Here is a 15,841-nt window from a genome sequence, read left to right as displayed (position 1 = left end):
GGTTTTGTGTGAAGGTGTACCGAGCTGAAGGCCTTCCCCGTAACAACTCCAGCATCATGGCCAATGTCACAAAGGCCTTCGTAGGAGACAACACAGCACTCGTAGACCCATATGTAGTGGTCAGCTTCTTCAAACAAGTGGTGAGTTGCAGATCAGCTGTTAATATAGGCTCATTTAGAATTTCTGAATGGTTGTCCAGTTTTTGCTTAACTCATAAAGGGTAATTCCACTGATTTTTACACATTAAAATCTGGTTACAGGTCAAGAATAAACCGTTTGTGACTCCAGAGGCAGCTGCATGAAATCTGCTAAATTGCCTTAAGTGATGTCACTTGAGTCATTGAAAACCAAAAATAATATACATAGATTTTGATGCTTAATTTTAAACTTTCAATCACAAGACTGATAGTATTATTGGAGTTCAGTGCTAAATCAGTGGAGTACTCACTGGAGTTCTGTTAAAGTGAGTAAGACAAGTTATTGGTCCTAATCTTGAAGGAATTCAAATACTGAGATGTAAATATTGACTTGTAAGGAAAACTGTTTTATAAAAGACAGTTTTAAAAATGTAGTTTCAAATTTGAAGTATAGACGCATAATTGGATTCATTTCTGACACATTTGTGGGAATCTGATAAACATAGTTGCAGCTATGATCATTATTAAAATTAGCACAGTAGAAGGTGCCCCATTCTGTATACAAACATATCCTCTAAGTTATCGACCATAGAGTATTAATTGTGCATTGTCCTGTGCAAAGCTCAACTTTCTGGTTGACAAAAACTGCTCAATTTTGATGATACATTTTTATCTAAGTCTAAATTACCATCTCCCCTCCTCACCTCATCTCTCAGGGTCGTACATCTACTCAAAAGTCCAAAGCAGACCCAGTATGGAACGAACAAATTGTCTTCATAGAGATGTTTCCTCCATTGTGTCGGCGATTGAAGCTCCAGGTCTGAATTATTACACTTTATAATATATTTAAAGATACTATTACATTATACAGGTATAAATATTCCAAGGTTTTTTTCTCCTTCTAGGTTTGGGATGAGGGAAGTATGACTGATGTTGCCATAGGAACCCATTACCTTGACCTGAAACGCATCTCCAACGAACAGGATGGTGACAGGGGTAAGGATAAATGAAAGGAGGGATGGGAGCAGAGAAAAGGTCATGAAGTGAATGTGAGAAGAAAGTTTTAGTGTAGAAAGAAATACACAAAGGGGACCGAGGAAGGAAGAGAAATGATCTAAGACATACATCAACAGTTAGGGAATTGTTGGTTCATAGTAATTGTTTGCACGTGTCTTTCGTTGCTAACCCCCTTTTTCAGCTGATCCACCTTTCTTTCTCCAGGGTTTTTACCAACCTTTGGTCCTGCCTGGATCAACCTGTATGGCTCTGCCAGAAACTTTTCTTTAGGTGAAGACACCGTGGAGCTAAATGAGGGGATTGGAGAGGGCATGTCCTACAGGTCAATGTCATAAAATAACACTTTTAATCATGGTAATAACTGAATGACTGATAGGTAATTAACCCATAACATACAACTCTATGTCTGTCCAAATCTTTCTGGAGTCAGGGGGCGGGTTTACATGGAGCTGGTGGTGGAGATCCTATCAGGAGGGATGGGTTCAGAGTCCAAACTCAGCCGAATGATCAAGCCTCTGAAAGATGCTAAAGCCGGAGGGAAGGATGGCAAGGCTCCTGCGGGAGGAGCAGCAGGAGCAGCAGCAGGAGGAGGAGCACCTGCTGAGGATGACAAAGGGAAGGCTCCTGCACCAGAGGTCCAGCCTGTGGAATCCCCTCCTGAGGTAAGAACGTCATTGGTGTTACTTAGCGTAACCTATTTCTGCTTTCCCAAATGGATAACTACATATGTCTGGTGAGGCTGCAGTGCATGAAGAATATTTTCAGGTCCTGGAATTGCCTCAAATTAAGAAAGTCTGTTTAACAAACAGATCAATGAATAAGCATTAATCTTTCTGATGACAGATGGATGGAAACAAGGAGAGCTTCATGCTGTTTGCTGGACTGTTAGAAGCCACCATGATTGACAGGAAGATCGGAGACAAGCCAATCACTTTTGAGTTCTCCCTGGGTGAGTCACTGCAGGCATTCTCTTTTACACATTAGTTTTTAGCAGAAAAACCACACATTAAAGTAATCAATACATACAGTGACTTTACTGTTTTGCTTTACAGTGTTGCTGTGATGCATAAAGAAACTTTGCATTGCTGTGTTTTAATTGCTGTTTGTTCTGTAAGAGGTCCTTAGGTGTTTGAAAGGTGCCATTAAATGTAATTTATTAGCATTATTATTATTAACTCTGTTCTATTTTTTTTTATTTCAGGCAACTATGGTAACATCTTTGAGCCTGGAAGCACTGTTGGTGCTAAGAAAAAAGGGCTGGACGTCCCAGAGAGCAGTGATGCTTCCACCCTCAGCACCTCTCCCACCTCCCAAACGGCACCCCTCCTACCCAAAGAATCCCAAGACATTGCCTCGACCCCTAAGTCCACCACACTGCCAGAAAAACCGCTCATCATCGAAGGAAACAGGTTGAGTCACTTTGTTGTTTGATTCTTGATGCTCTGACGTCTTTCTCTTTGTGTTGGAAACATGCCTTATTTTATAACTACGGTGGCTGGCTTTTTATTTGGTCTCTGCTCGGATTACGAATTATAGGGCCCCCTTAAGCCACATGCAATTACAACGTGAGGCTGAACTGCATCTGCGTAAATACAACCTGAGTTGTACCCCTTTGTGAAAGTAAGTTCCTCTGAAGGAAAGTGGGCACAGCTGTATTACCAGATGATGATGACCTCACTGGAACTGTATTGGCTGTAAAAGATGATGCTACACATATGAAAAGCTATTTGATGTCGAGTGCCTTTCACTTAATGTAGTAGTACCACGAGAAGAGGAAGTCAGCAAAATACCTCAGTAATGCCTGTTACACAAGCTAAAAAGCTACTGATCATACCAGACCTAGGACGACTGTGGCAGCAAAAGCCCTGAGCATGTTGAACTGAAAATTGTTCAGTTTATTGTCATATGCACAGTAAGGAAACATGTTTCCCTGTACAATGAAATTCTTACTTTGCCGTCCACACTGAGTGCAACACCACACAAGTGAAATATAAAGTAAATAAATAGTAGCACAAAAACTAAAGGCACTTTAAACAGCTAGTAAAAAGAAGTATAATAAAAATATAATAAGAACACAATAAGAGATAATGTGTGCTATATTGGAGCTGGATGTGAAATAGGTGTGTCAGCAGTGGGTGTGCAATTATGCATGTACAGTACAAGTGGAATTACATGAAGTAATTCCTGATTGTATACTCCTGTCAGCTATTTAGGAGTCTGATGGCAGTTGGAAAGAAAGAGTTTTTCAGTCTTGAGGTCCTGCATTTCACACTTCTGAACCTTCGGCCGGAGGGTGGAGGTGTGAGTTCACCTGCCTTACCATACAGTTAGGCAGCTGGTCATGATGCTCTCAATGATGCAGCTGTAGAAGTTGCTGAGGAGCCTAGGTGACATGCCAAACCTCCTCAGCCTCCTCAGGAAGTACAGCCGCCGTTGGACCTTCTTGACCAGCTGTGTGGTGTTGATTGTCCAAGTGAGGTCCTCACTGATGTGGACACCCAGGTATTTGAAGCTGCTCACCCTCTCCACTTCGAGCCCCCGGATGAACAGTGGCCTATGAGATCTCCTCTCCTTCTTCATGTCCACTATCATCTCCTTCGTCTTGTCCATGTTGAGGCTGAGCTTATTGTCCTTGCACCATGACACCAGACCGGCCACCGCCCTCCTGTAAGCTGCTTCATCCCCGCCAGTGATGCAACCTATCACTGTGGTGTCATCCGCGAACTTCAGGATGATGATGTCTTTGTGGAAGGCGACACAGTTGTGGGTGAACAGGGTGTAGAGGATGGGACTGAGGACACATCCCTGTGGGGTGCTAGTGTTTGTAACAATGCTGGCTGAAGTCCTATTGCCAATCCTGACAGTGTGGGGCCTGCCAGTCAGAAAGTCCAGGAGCCAGTCACAGAGGGTGGGGTGCAGACCCAGTGTGGACAGTTTGTGGGTGACAACTGTGTTGAAGGCGGAGCTGTAGTCAATGAAGAGTATCCTGATGTAGGAGTCTCCATTTTCTAGGTGAGAAAGGGAGGTGTGCATATGCTTCCTCTCTGTGCTGTTGCTGGAGGTCTCAAAGTGGGTGTAGAAGGTGTTGAGGTCATCTGGCAGGCTGTCTGTGGAGCTGATGATGCTGGTGGTGGTTGTCCTGTAGTCTGTGATGTGCTGCAGGCCTTGCCACATCCGTCCAGAGTCAGCAGTCATCTTGACTCCATGTTTAGTGTTTAGCAGTAGGAATGGGGAAGTGAAGGGTTGTTGCTCCTCTTTCTCAGCTTGTAGGTGAGCAATCAATGATGTTATCATTGCGTCTTTCAGGTACAATTAAGAGGGGTAGTAGTGTTTCCTGGCATGCAGAGTATTGCTCTTGTTTGTTTTCTCATTGTGTTTTCTCAATGTGTGTATATTCAGATACTTCATGTATCTGCCCCTGGAGAAGCAGAAGCACTGCATCAGTGTGCAGGGTTCCTGGGAGGACAGAACCTACCGGTTGTACAACTCCAACATGCTGGACAATATAGCTTCCCTGTTTGTATGTGTACACACACACTCTATCTCTCTCTCTCTCACTTACTGTTTGAATTTAGTTAGAATATCAGCAACTGACATGCATGCTCCCTCATGGTAGTGTCGTGGCTAGAATGTGATACAGACTAAATCAATTCAGACAAATCATCCCAATTTAAATGATCATTTAATCTTACAATTATTCTGAACAGAGTAGTAGTTAAAGAGGTAATCTGGTAGTTAGGGAAACAGAGAACAGAGTCACTCCTCGTGTAACAGGATAGATAAAGTGTTAAATAAGAAGATTATCACAGCGCCAGTCAGTCTTGGTTACAAGGTCCAGTCAGTCAGAGTCTGTCAGCCCACAGTCAGTCAGCGTTCCCCCGGCCCCCCAGCCGGGTCTATGGTACACTTTTCATGGTAGCATTCTCATCCTCTCTTCGTTTTCCTCTCTAAAGCCTCTTCAGGCTCACTCTTTTATCAGCAGCTTTCCTTAGGCTGTTACGTCAATTTCTGAACTTAGCTTCCTGTCTCCAGTTTTAGGAGACAACACCCTGAGATGTACTTCAAAAACAGGAAACATCTTGGCCAACTTATATAAGCTCATTGTTCAGCTTACATGAACTTAATGAACCCATAACCACTATTCTATTATATAATCCATATTAACATGTTACTTAAACCACTACAGTAGTGAATGGCTAAAGAAGGGAACTAAAACATCTTGTGTTCTTCTGATACTTCAGCTGATACATTTCTGGTCTGATTGGACAGAACTGTGCATCTTCATGGTGTTATGGAATTTAGAGCATGATAGTGACTCACCTGATGTAGTTACTATAGTGAAAAGTCACAGTGTCATTTATATGAAACAGTTCGTGAAGGATCTGACTCTAAAACCTGCCTGCATGGCATCCACAGCCATCTGAGTACAATAAATTACTCTTTTCTTTTAGGAGGAGGGCATTGCCAATGTGGCTGAGCTACACGAGAAGTCAGATCCCGGCGTGGAGCGGTTGCTCAGAATTATCCTCAAAGAATTCTGTATGGACGCCAGGTATTCAGACATTCAAATCAGTTCAACGGTGGTGGAGAATCTGACTTTCTGGCTCTTTTCTTTAAAGCGATCAAATGTGGAATTTTAATAGAAAAGTGTGACCAGATAAAGTTTGTGTACATACTGCACCATCCATAACATCTGGGACAAAGACTTGTCAGTTATTCATTTGCTTCTGTATTTTACAGTTTGCAATTTGTAATTTAAAAATTCATGTGATTAAAGTGCATATTGTCACATATTGTTTTATTAAAGGGTATTTTTAAACATTTTAGTTTTATCATATTGGAATTACTGGCAGTGTTTATACATGGTCCTCTTATTTGTGACTATAAGTCAGGACATGCTGTACCACATGGAAATCACTGAGTGGTTAATTTGGGCTGCTTCTGATTACTCCCATAATTTTGATAGTGAAAACAACATTAAGCAACATTTAAAAAGTTCAGTAATTTTCTCCATAGCAAAATCATCTCCACTGCAAACCATCCCACTACATTCATCACTTTCTATAATAAAAGCAGCACAATCAGTGCAGCTGATAATGAATAACATCTTCTTCAGCAGAGACAATGAAATTTTGCCATGGTTGCTTTATACTGTATCATAGTGGTGATGAAAGAATCACAGACAAATGAGCTACCTCTGTGATATGTGCTGTTACCAGCTACATTTCTCATGTTTATGCTGTATTTTACAGGAGTTTCATAACAGCAGCAGAGGCCAAGCTGAAGGCGGAGCTAAAATCCAGTTACCTGACCCAGCTGGACAAGAAACGCCTCACCTTGTGTACACAGGAGCTGGTGGGAAGATCTGACACACACAAACACACACACACACCTAAAACACCTCCTTAAATACACTCCCCTGCTACTTTATTAGGTACACCTGTACGATTGTATGCACTTCAATGCAACACTTCCACCTTAACATCTGTGTTTATGAAGCTCAAAATGTTTGTTTTTGGTGAAATTGTCATAAATGTATAAATTCAATTGTATGTTTATTATTGAGATCATATTTAAAGATGGTGCTGAACTGGACTACATTATTGCAGAGGTGTTCTAACCCTCTCAGGTATGTAGCTGGGGAGGACAAAAATATAGAGACACCTCTGAATATAATGTAGTCCAGTCCACCAAAAGCATGTAGGAAACATGCATTACAAAAGTGTGTTTGTGTGTTGCAGGAGAGTATGATAGGAGAGGCCCAGTCTTTGGAATCGAAGAAGATGAAAACCAGTGGTGTAAAAGAAGTGCTGCAGGATGCAACAAAGCTTTTACAAAAACTACGCTTCCTTGTGGAGGAGGTACAGAGCTTGGCTTAAGTCTGTGTTTGTCATGTTTATCCTGACATTCCTCTTTTCTTTATATACTGTGTACACGCTAACTTTTCTAATGCACACCTGCAGCCCCAGCACACTGTACCAGATATGTTTGTGTGGTTGCTCAGCAACAACAAGCGTGTTGCATATGCTCGGATCAGAGCCAGAGACCTGGTGTTCTCCACCACCCAGGAGGCCCGAGGAGTCCTCTGTGGCAAGATAGTAACACTGTTTCTGAAGGTAAATAGAACTTAAAGAGTATTTAAAAAATATTTTTCAATGTCAGAAGGCCAGCAGGAAAAACTGATGTGTGTGTTTGTTGCAGCCTCCTGGTAAGCGTGCGACAGGCTTGCCAGTCCAGGCAAAGCTGGATGTGTACCTGTGGTTCGGAACCTGTTCAGACTCAAGCCACATGCTGGATAATCTACCTGCAGGATTCCGTCCGGACACACGGGGCGCTGACGCCAGTAGTCTACCAACATCGCTGATCTGCACTGGTGAGAAAGACAAAAATTATTAGGTCAAAGGTCAAAGTGTTTATTTGTCATATGTACAGTTAGAAAACGTGTTTCCTTGTACAATGAAATTCTTACTTCCAAATTCTTTCCACATGAATGCCACACAATACAAGTGAAATATAAAGTAGATGAGCAATAACACAAATCTAAATAGGCAGTAAAATCACAAATCTAAGGGACAATTACTAACAAAGTCCTATTACAAATCTCCTCTCTCTATGATTAGTTTTGTCTTTGAAATGTTTTCAGCTTCTTTTGATCACTAAGTGGTAACAAAGCTCAGCCAACACTGATGAAAGATATTGTCAAAATTTTTAACTTGTGGAGTCATTACCTTTAGCTTGTGCTACTCACATTTGGTTAGTGAAATACTACAATTTACAGCAAAGCTACTGTGTGACATCACAATTACATACAGTTATATGCTGCAAGTGAAATGTTTTGTTTGGGTTTTGTATGTGTGTGTGATTCAATGAATGTGGCCTCTTAAACTCATCTCAAGGTACATGTCATGTTTTGTGTCTGTGTGTCACCAGAGCAGCATCAGTTCCAGCTGAGGTGCCACATGTATCAGGCTCGAGGTCTAATAGCTGCTGACGCCTCGGGCCTGTCTGACCCCTTCGCTCGAGTCACCTACCTGTCACACAGCCAAACCACCAATGTAAGTGTGTGTGTGTGTGTGTGTGTTAGAAATGGTCAACACGTGTGAACAAATCTTCATCACAAATTTTCCACAGTTCTTGTTAGGAATTTGCTGATTGTTTGCACACGTAGAACTGCAACTTATTTGCAACTTGTTGCGAATAGGTTTCTCTTCTGAGTCGGTGTTGTCCAGGTCTGGTTTGTTTATTTGTGTGTTCATTTGTATGCTGTTGTCAGATTATTAGCCAGACTCTCAGTCCCACTTGGAATCAGTGTTTGCCAATGTCCCGCCTGCTGCTGAGTGGAGATCTGCAGTACATCAAGGAGGAGCCACCACGTGTTGTCATCGAGGTGTATGACGACGATGCACTGGTACGCTGTGTAGATTGATCAATAGATTCTTCAAGTCACTGCTTTAGGATTTTTGGTGTTGGTTGCTGACTGAATTGAACTTGTGACATCGTCTCTCTGATCTCATCCTGTCACTCTTGTGTGCAGGGCAAGGCAGAGTATCTGGGAGCCACGGTAGCAGTGCCTGAGGTCTGGTTGGCTTCTGAATGTTACATGCCTCCAACTCTGCAATACAGCCCGCTGCGCTGTGGGAACCAGTCAGGGGGAGACCTACTGGCTGCATTTGAACTGCTGCAGGTCGGTCACTTAGTCTTTCAACTGTATAACCATTCAGTATAAATTAACTCAGGATGAAGCAATAATGAGGAACAAAGAAGAACAATAATGAAATAACAAAGAATAAGGTATCACTGTCTGACTGTGTAGATCCCAGAGTCTGGCCAGCAGAGTCTGCCGCCCTTAACAGAACAGGAGGGAGGCATCTACACGGTTCCTGCCAACATCAGACCTGTTCTCAGAAACTACAGGCTGGAGGTTTGGCTGCATATGTGCAATCAGCCTGTTTTATTTTTTTTCTACACATGCACTTTGATTTAACAAGCCTTTGTCTGTGTTCTGTCCACCAGGTGTTGTTCTGGGGTCTGAGGGAACTGAAGAAAGTTCAGCTCCTGTCAGTTGATCGTCCACAGGTAAACACACACATACAAGTGACTTGAACAAGCTGTGTCCCATTTTAGGGCTCTGCTTCCTTCAAAGCCCATATATTAAGATGGGACTCAAAGAGCCATGACAGTGAGAATTTGATCTAGGCTTCACCGCAGACTGAGGTAAAGTAGGTTGGTTCCAACACCAGTCTCACCAATAGTTTGCTCTGTTTGAATGACACAATTCTAGAGGTCAACTTTTACTGTGGTACCATCACACACAAAATGTTTTTGGGACAAATGTTTTTTTCCTAAAATGACAACTATTAACACTATCTACATGTCTGTTGCCCTGTCAATAATTAGTTAAATATGCATATCTTTATGACACTGTAACAAACTTGGTGATCAGGCACTGCTTGGCTGTGCACCATGTTCAAATGACATTATTTCACACTTTCTGAATAGAAGCACAACTGTGATCCAGTTGTTTCACATGTTATGAGAAAGAAATTATTTGGAGAACCTAAAAGACTGAAATTTTGAAATACAAATGGCAAAACCTTCATTAAATGGAGTAATAAACCCCTTCTCTCTATCTCTAGGTCTTCATAGAGTGTGCAGGTAAAACTTTGCGCTCCTCCGTCATTCAGAAGTACAAGTCCAACCCAAACTTCACTGTGCTGGTTGATGCCATAGAGCTGGTAAGACCAATACTGCATTTTTTATAAAAAGCACAGCATGGCAAATCTACCTGTTGGGAAGTCCTGGATGACCTTTTGTCCACATATCTTATAAGGCCAAATGTATCTGGACACCCCAAGCCACCACATACCATTGGCCATGTACTGCACTATGTAACCAGGGTGTCCCTGGATCAAATTTAGCTACGGAATCAGTACATTTATTAGAAAAGTCATGGAATTCATTTTTATGACATAAAAATTCTGCTCCATTTTAATGCTCTGCAGGAGTTACCAGAGAACGAACACCTCCATCCTCCTCTCACTATCACTGTTGTTGACTGGCGGGCCTTTGGTCGCAGCACACTGGTTGGAACTCACGTCATCAACAACCTCAAGGCGTTCAAATACACTCCACCCCCAGCCCTGCCAGCTCCTGCAAAGACACAAGAACCACCAAAAGTCACACCCACCCCTGAACCTGCACTGCCGCCAGAGCCACAAAGCTCTCAGGGTAATAAATGGAATATTTCCTTCCTATTAACAATACATTAAAACATATTGACCTTAGTCTTGACTACTAATTGTGGTCACTTTAATGAGACCTTGGGCCAAATATATTGCATCACTATGCCATGACATAATTAACAGAATGATAAAGGATATAATTATGTTTGATTCTCTAATCTTGTAGCCTTCCTTGATCTTGTCCCATGGCATGCTTTGTCTCTCTTCTATAATAGGACTGGTACCATATGATGGTGAGACCAGTTCCACTGCAGCACTAATAAGTCAGGATGATGTCCTCATCACTGTGGAGGAACCTCCTCCACCTCCACCCCCACCCCCAGCCGTCCCTGAGAAAGAATCTGAGAAGAAGAAGGTTCTGTACTGCACATCTACCTGTTACAAAATAAGCAACTGTATTCTGATGCATCACACATTGCACCTTCTAATGATTCTCTGCATTTTGTTTTAAATCCAGGAGGCCATGAAAAAGAGTGCTCGTCGTTCCACCAAGCGGAAGGAGCCAACCATCGCTGATAAATCAGCTGAGTGCGTCATTGACTGGTGGTCCAAATACTATGCATCTGTAGAGAAACAGGTGGGCTGTAATTGTTGATTTTTGTTGGAAAAAATGTACAACAAAACAAAACAAAAAACAGAAATTGTGATCACGAGCAATCCTGTTTGTGTTCCAGACCAAACAGAAGGATGGCTCAGTAATCCCGCAGGTCTTTGACAAAGGTAGGAACCAGATATCAATAGTCCAAATTGAGGACCAGTTGTCTACCTACTGGGATGTAACTGATTGGGTTGTCATAACACATATATGGACTCAAAGCCTCATTTGTTGCTGTTAATCAGACCAACACCAAGGTCTTGTCCCTTTAGCTTCAGCTTGATGGATGCTATTTTTGCTGAACTAAAGTTGAAAACTTCCCCTTTTTTTTTTTACTTTTGCAATTCCAAAATTTTTTTTTTTTTTTACACCTGAACACCGAGCTTCATAAACAATACAAGGTTAAAAAGACAACTTTGTGTGTTCTAACCTTGTGACATTTTAATTGCCAGTACAAATAAGCTGTCATTAAAGTGGAACTCCACCAATTTTATATATCAACTTCTGTTAACAACAGGTCTCTGAGAGTTCTGCTGTGCATGGAGAAAAAAGTGCAAACTCTTCTGTAGCTCCAGAGGGAGCTGTGTAAAGTCTGATACAATGACTCAAGTGATGTCACTTGAGTCAGCATTGGGTCTGAAGACTACAAATTTAAAATAAACCTTTAAGGAGGGTTTACCAGACCTCTGTAGCTTGCTCCTTGTTGCTGTGTGAGGCTACATTAGCTACTACTAGCATAATACATCCAAATGCATGACTGAACTGACAGAGGTAGAGTTGCATTGTGGGTAATATCGGCACCAGATTTTGAAAGAAAGAAAAATTAATGGAAAAAAAAAGGAAGATCCCTCAGGCTCTGCTGTATCAATTTAGATTTTTTTTTATTATCATTTCTTTATCATGAGCAACCAACAATGTTGTAAGAGTGCAATGCTAAATCAGTGAATTACTCAACTTCTGTGTACATTAATTTTGTCACAGTCATAAAATAATGTTCCAGCCGTGTTCTGCTCCTCCTAGACATTGACCAAGAAGAGACTTTTGTTTTGTGGGTGTATTTAATTGTAGCTGAAGGTGTTTAGAAATTCAACCATGAAATGCTAATGTGGATGCATGTGACCACTCTGGATTTAGATCTATAATAAAGATGTGAGTAAACTGGTTTTACAAAAGCTAACCAACAATTTGCCCCTTACACACACACGTTGTGTATTGCAGCTTTGCCACAGTACCGCAGTTTGCTCAGCGATGGAGTTGACTCTTTAGGTAAGGACAAAGGCTAAAAAAATGGGGTACCAGTAAGGGAGAATTTAAAGCTCTTTTCAGCCTCTAATAACAGAAGAAATTTTCTGCTTAGTATCTCATATACTGACAACTTAATGCTCTGGGAACCAATTGTGCGAGTTGGTTTCTGTGGTACAATCCTGCAGATAGATGCCTTGTTTAGGATGATAAGATGCTGATGTGCTGGATGGTTCTATCACTGCATGACCTGTCCTGCAGCTACCATTGTTACCCTCCAGCTTTAGTTTTTTCCTTTTTTTTTTAAGATACTTTTAGCTGTGCACAAAGTCCTGGCCACTTTACTGGGTGTATCAGGGTGGATTAGTGTGCTGTTCTTTAAAGTTCAGGTGTGCAGGCTAGAAAGCTTATGACAAATTATGCAGAAAGCACACAGCATTAAATGGCAAGGAATAATGGTACTTGATTTGTCATGACTGTGAACATTTCACCTTTTTCTTCTGGTGGAGTTGAGTGGAAGGTTGTTTAAATCACTGACATGACTTGCAGGTTTCTAAGTGATGCTTTGGAGCTTGGAGCATTACAATGCAAATTAATGTTTTTGCTTTCTAGTCACATGGTGGTGTTTAGAGTGACAACGTGTCTTGTTTGTTCCTTCAGTCGGCACCCTATCTGATGGAGACAAGAAGAAGAAACTAAAAGGGAAAGTAATCCAGGCGACAAAGACTGGTGTACCTGCTAAGTTAGCTACACTCCAGGTATTTCAAAAACACTACATATCTAATAAAATTACAGTTGGCACTGGGATTGAACTAGATGGTCAGCATGAAAGATTTCTGAATGATTCTTTTTATCTAACTTAGTCTGTTTTGGGTAAATTAATGCCTGGATAGCCACTGGAGGGATGGGGTGGTTCTCCATTCTTCAAATATGATTTTTTTACTATTACACACAAAAACAAACTATGTAAATCTGTTCATGTGTATAATATAATCACTACATTTTTTAAATAAATTTGTTATTAAAATATGTTGGCGAGAAAAAAGCTTGGTGGATGATGCCGATAACCTTCTGCTCTTTGCAGCTGTACAACAAAGAGCTAGAGCAGGAGTTTGGACCATTTGATGATTGGGTAAAAACTTACCAACTGTTCAGAGGGAAAGCCAATGAGGAAGAGGGTTCATCTGAGGAGAGGTTTGTTGGCAAATTTAAGGTGAGACATTTCAGTAGAATGTTCCCTATGGGTGATGCTGTGTCTAGGCAGCTGCTGACATATCTTTACTATTTATCTAATCTGCTGTGTGCTTATTTTTCTGTGCAGGGGCAGTTCTGTCTGTATCCACTGACTGACGAAGAGGCAGCGGAGGAGGACAAAGTCATAGGCATGGACCATTTCAGAGGAATCCCTTCCAACAACTCAGTCGAGGCCATCGTTCGAGTTTACATCGTCTCTGTGAGTCCTGCACTGTTCTGGACCTCATTTTGAAATAACACTCATTCTTAGAGGTTTGAAATATTTTTCTTCTCTCCACAGGGATCTAACCTGCACCCAGCTGACCCGGATGGAAAATCAGACCCTTACATTGTTCTTCGTCTTGGCAAACATGAAATCAAAGACAGAGACAACTACATTCCCAAAGAGCTAAACCCTGTGTTTGGAAGGTAACTAACTGGTGGACAGCAAGTCTAATTTAGCCAAGTCCTACGTGTCCGATGCAGAGCATTTCAAGCTGCTTTGCCTTCCTTATTTCTCCTAGATCTTTTGAGATGCAAGCAAAATTTCCTCAGGATTCTCTACTGACAGTGCTGATCTATGACTTTGACTTGGTGGGAGGGGATGACCTAATAGGGGAGACTCGCATTGACCTGGAGAACCGATTCTACAGCCGACACAGAGCCACCTGTGGACTCCCCACTGAGTACAGTATGTAAGTCTGGGGATCTGCCTTCATTCTGCTTCTTCTGTTTGTGAACTGGAGCTATTTTTTTACCCAACAGTTCATGAAGGTATCATCCTGTAAATTGGAGTGACTTGGATAAACTTACCTAAAGAACCTTATAATTTGTATATTAAAATGTGTGCCTGCTGTGCCCCTGTCTTTTTGTCAGGGATGGTTATAATGCCTGGAGAGACAGTCTGAAGCCATCAGAGCTGCTCACTAAGCTGTGCAAAGATAATGGTCTCGAAGCTCCTCATTTCAGTCCAGGACGCATCACTGTGGCAGACAAAGTCTTCGTTGGAAAAACGCTCTTCATGAATGAAGGTACACTGGACAGACTTAACAGTGTTATTGGTATAAGATGTGAGTAATCTAATGCTTTTTTCCCCCACAGTAACTGAGATTAAAAGACCTCATTGAACCAGGGTCTTTCTGTGGGCTAAGTTTCCATTGTTAGCATAGCTACAGTACTAGTTGATAGTGTCTGTGGTCACAGGTAAACGATGTAGTCCTCTCTCTTTCACCAAGACTTAGGCAGATGTCTGGTAACATATCTTTTGCATGACTTTCTGCCAACTAGGGTCTTTTTTTTTGGTTTATAAATTAAATATACATTGCTGCAAACATTAAACACTGTGTTTTTGGGGTGATTTTAATCTTTGCTGAGCTATTTTGGTTTTGCTGTCATTTGCACTTAGTTATTCTCACTTGACAGCTAATTGTAGCTTCCACTCTCTCCTTATATGAAACAATGGGCAGGGTCAGATCTCTGTTTGGAGTAATGTTTGTGACTTATGTCATGGGTCAGGTATTGCAACTCTTTTTGCTGGATTTAGTCATACACAGTACTACTTCAGTTCATGGATATCACAGCAAGTAAATTATCAAACACTAAACTGTTGGTTACATGTTTTTTTGTGTCCAGATGTGTTGCCAGAGCACGCTAGTGAAAATATTAATATGCTGGGGGGAAAAAAACTTCAAGTCAAGTATTTGTCTAGTGTAGCAGAGCGCTGTAAGCAACACTGGGATCCTGAGTCTAAATGGTGCAGACAACAGCAGTCGCATATTTAATCGTTGTGTTCATTTTTGACAATCTTGTATGTACATGTCACAGATGAACCAATGGAGTCCTATGAGCACTTGGCTCTGAAGATCCTGCACCGCTGGCCGGAGATCCCAGTTGTGGGATGCAAACTGGTACCAGAACACATTGAGACCAGAATTCTGTACAACAAGACTCAGCCCGGCATGGACCAGGTATTTTTGTCTAACAAAGTGCATGCTTCTCTGAATGGCTTGTGGTAAAATCTAATTATTTTCACAAATATGTTTTATCAGGCTGAATTCAAGTTTATATAGCTCAAAACTTTGTGCGCCCAGACTGTTGGGTAAGACCCACAATAAAAAGCCTCATCTCCACAATATCCAACTAAAATAAATTCTATGTTAAGGTTCTTCTTTGGCCTGTACAACATACCACCAACAATCTAAAATGGTGTATTTAAAACTTGTTTTGTGCATTCATTACCAAAGAGGAAATGTACCGATGACTTAATACAACCACTGTACTGTATATGACAGGCTGATGTTTGCATAAATTACAGTACCAATAAAATAATATCTGTTAAGATGTTATATATATATATATATATATAAGATCGGAAG

At 41.4% G+C, this 15,841-nt stretch overlaps 1 protein-coding gene across 1 annotated transcript in view; it reads left to right on the top strand.

Moving 5' to 3' along the window:
- fer1l6 (fer-1 like family member 6) overlaps positions 1–15,841 on the top strand; it is a 28,315-nt gene that overhangs the window by 8,465 nt on the left and 4,009 nt on the right. The window contains 30 exon segments of the mRNA XM_020588008.1: positions 1–140; positions 854–955; positions 1,043–1,133; positions 1,359–1,476; positions 1,585–1,816; positions 1,998–2,103; positions 2,356–2,563; positions 4,554–4,674; positions 5,606–5,706; positions 6,407–6,509; positions 6,896–7,015; positions 7,118–7,270; positions 7,356–7,527; positions 8,085–8,209; positions 8,428–8,562; positions 8,689–8,838; positions 8,968–9,075; positions 9,168–9,230; positions 9,791–9,889; positions 10,157–10,382; positions 10,612–10,751; positions 10,854–10,973; positions 11,071–11,116; positions 12,894–12,991; positions 13,318–13,446; positions 13,555–13,686; positions 13,768–13,895; positions 13,991–14,161; positions 14,343–14,497; positions 15,291–15,433. The exon segment at positions 1–140 is cut by the window's left edge and continues 19 nt beyond it. Coding sequence (XP_020443664.1) covers positions 1–140; positions 854–955; positions 1,043–1,133; positions 1,359–1,476; positions 1,585–1,816; positions 1,998–2,103; positions 2,356–2,563; positions 4,554–4,674; positions 5,606–5,706; positions 6,407–6,509; positions 6,896–7,015; positions 7,118–7,270; positions 7,356–7,527; positions 8,085–8,209; positions 8,428–8,562; positions 8,689–8,838; positions 8,968–9,075; positions 9,168–9,230; positions 9,791–9,889; positions 10,157–10,382; positions 10,612–10,751; positions 10,854–10,973; positions 11,071–11,116; positions 12,894–12,991; positions 13,318–13,446; positions 13,555–13,686; positions 13,768–13,895; positions 13,991–14,161; positions 14,343–14,497; positions 15,291–15,433 — 3,935 coding nt within the window.

This window comes from Monopterus albus, unplaced genomic scaffold (genome assembly GCF_001952655.1).
Source record: "Monopterus albus unplaced genomic scaffold, M_albus_1.0 scaffold495.1, whole genome shotgun sequence".
Classification (NCBI taxonomy): Eukaryota; Metazoa; Chordata; class Actinopteri; order Synbranchiformes; family Synbranchidae; genus Monopterus; species Monopterus albus.
Note: the sequence above shows the minus strand (reverse complement) of the source record. Positions and strands in the feature narration are given on the sequence as shown.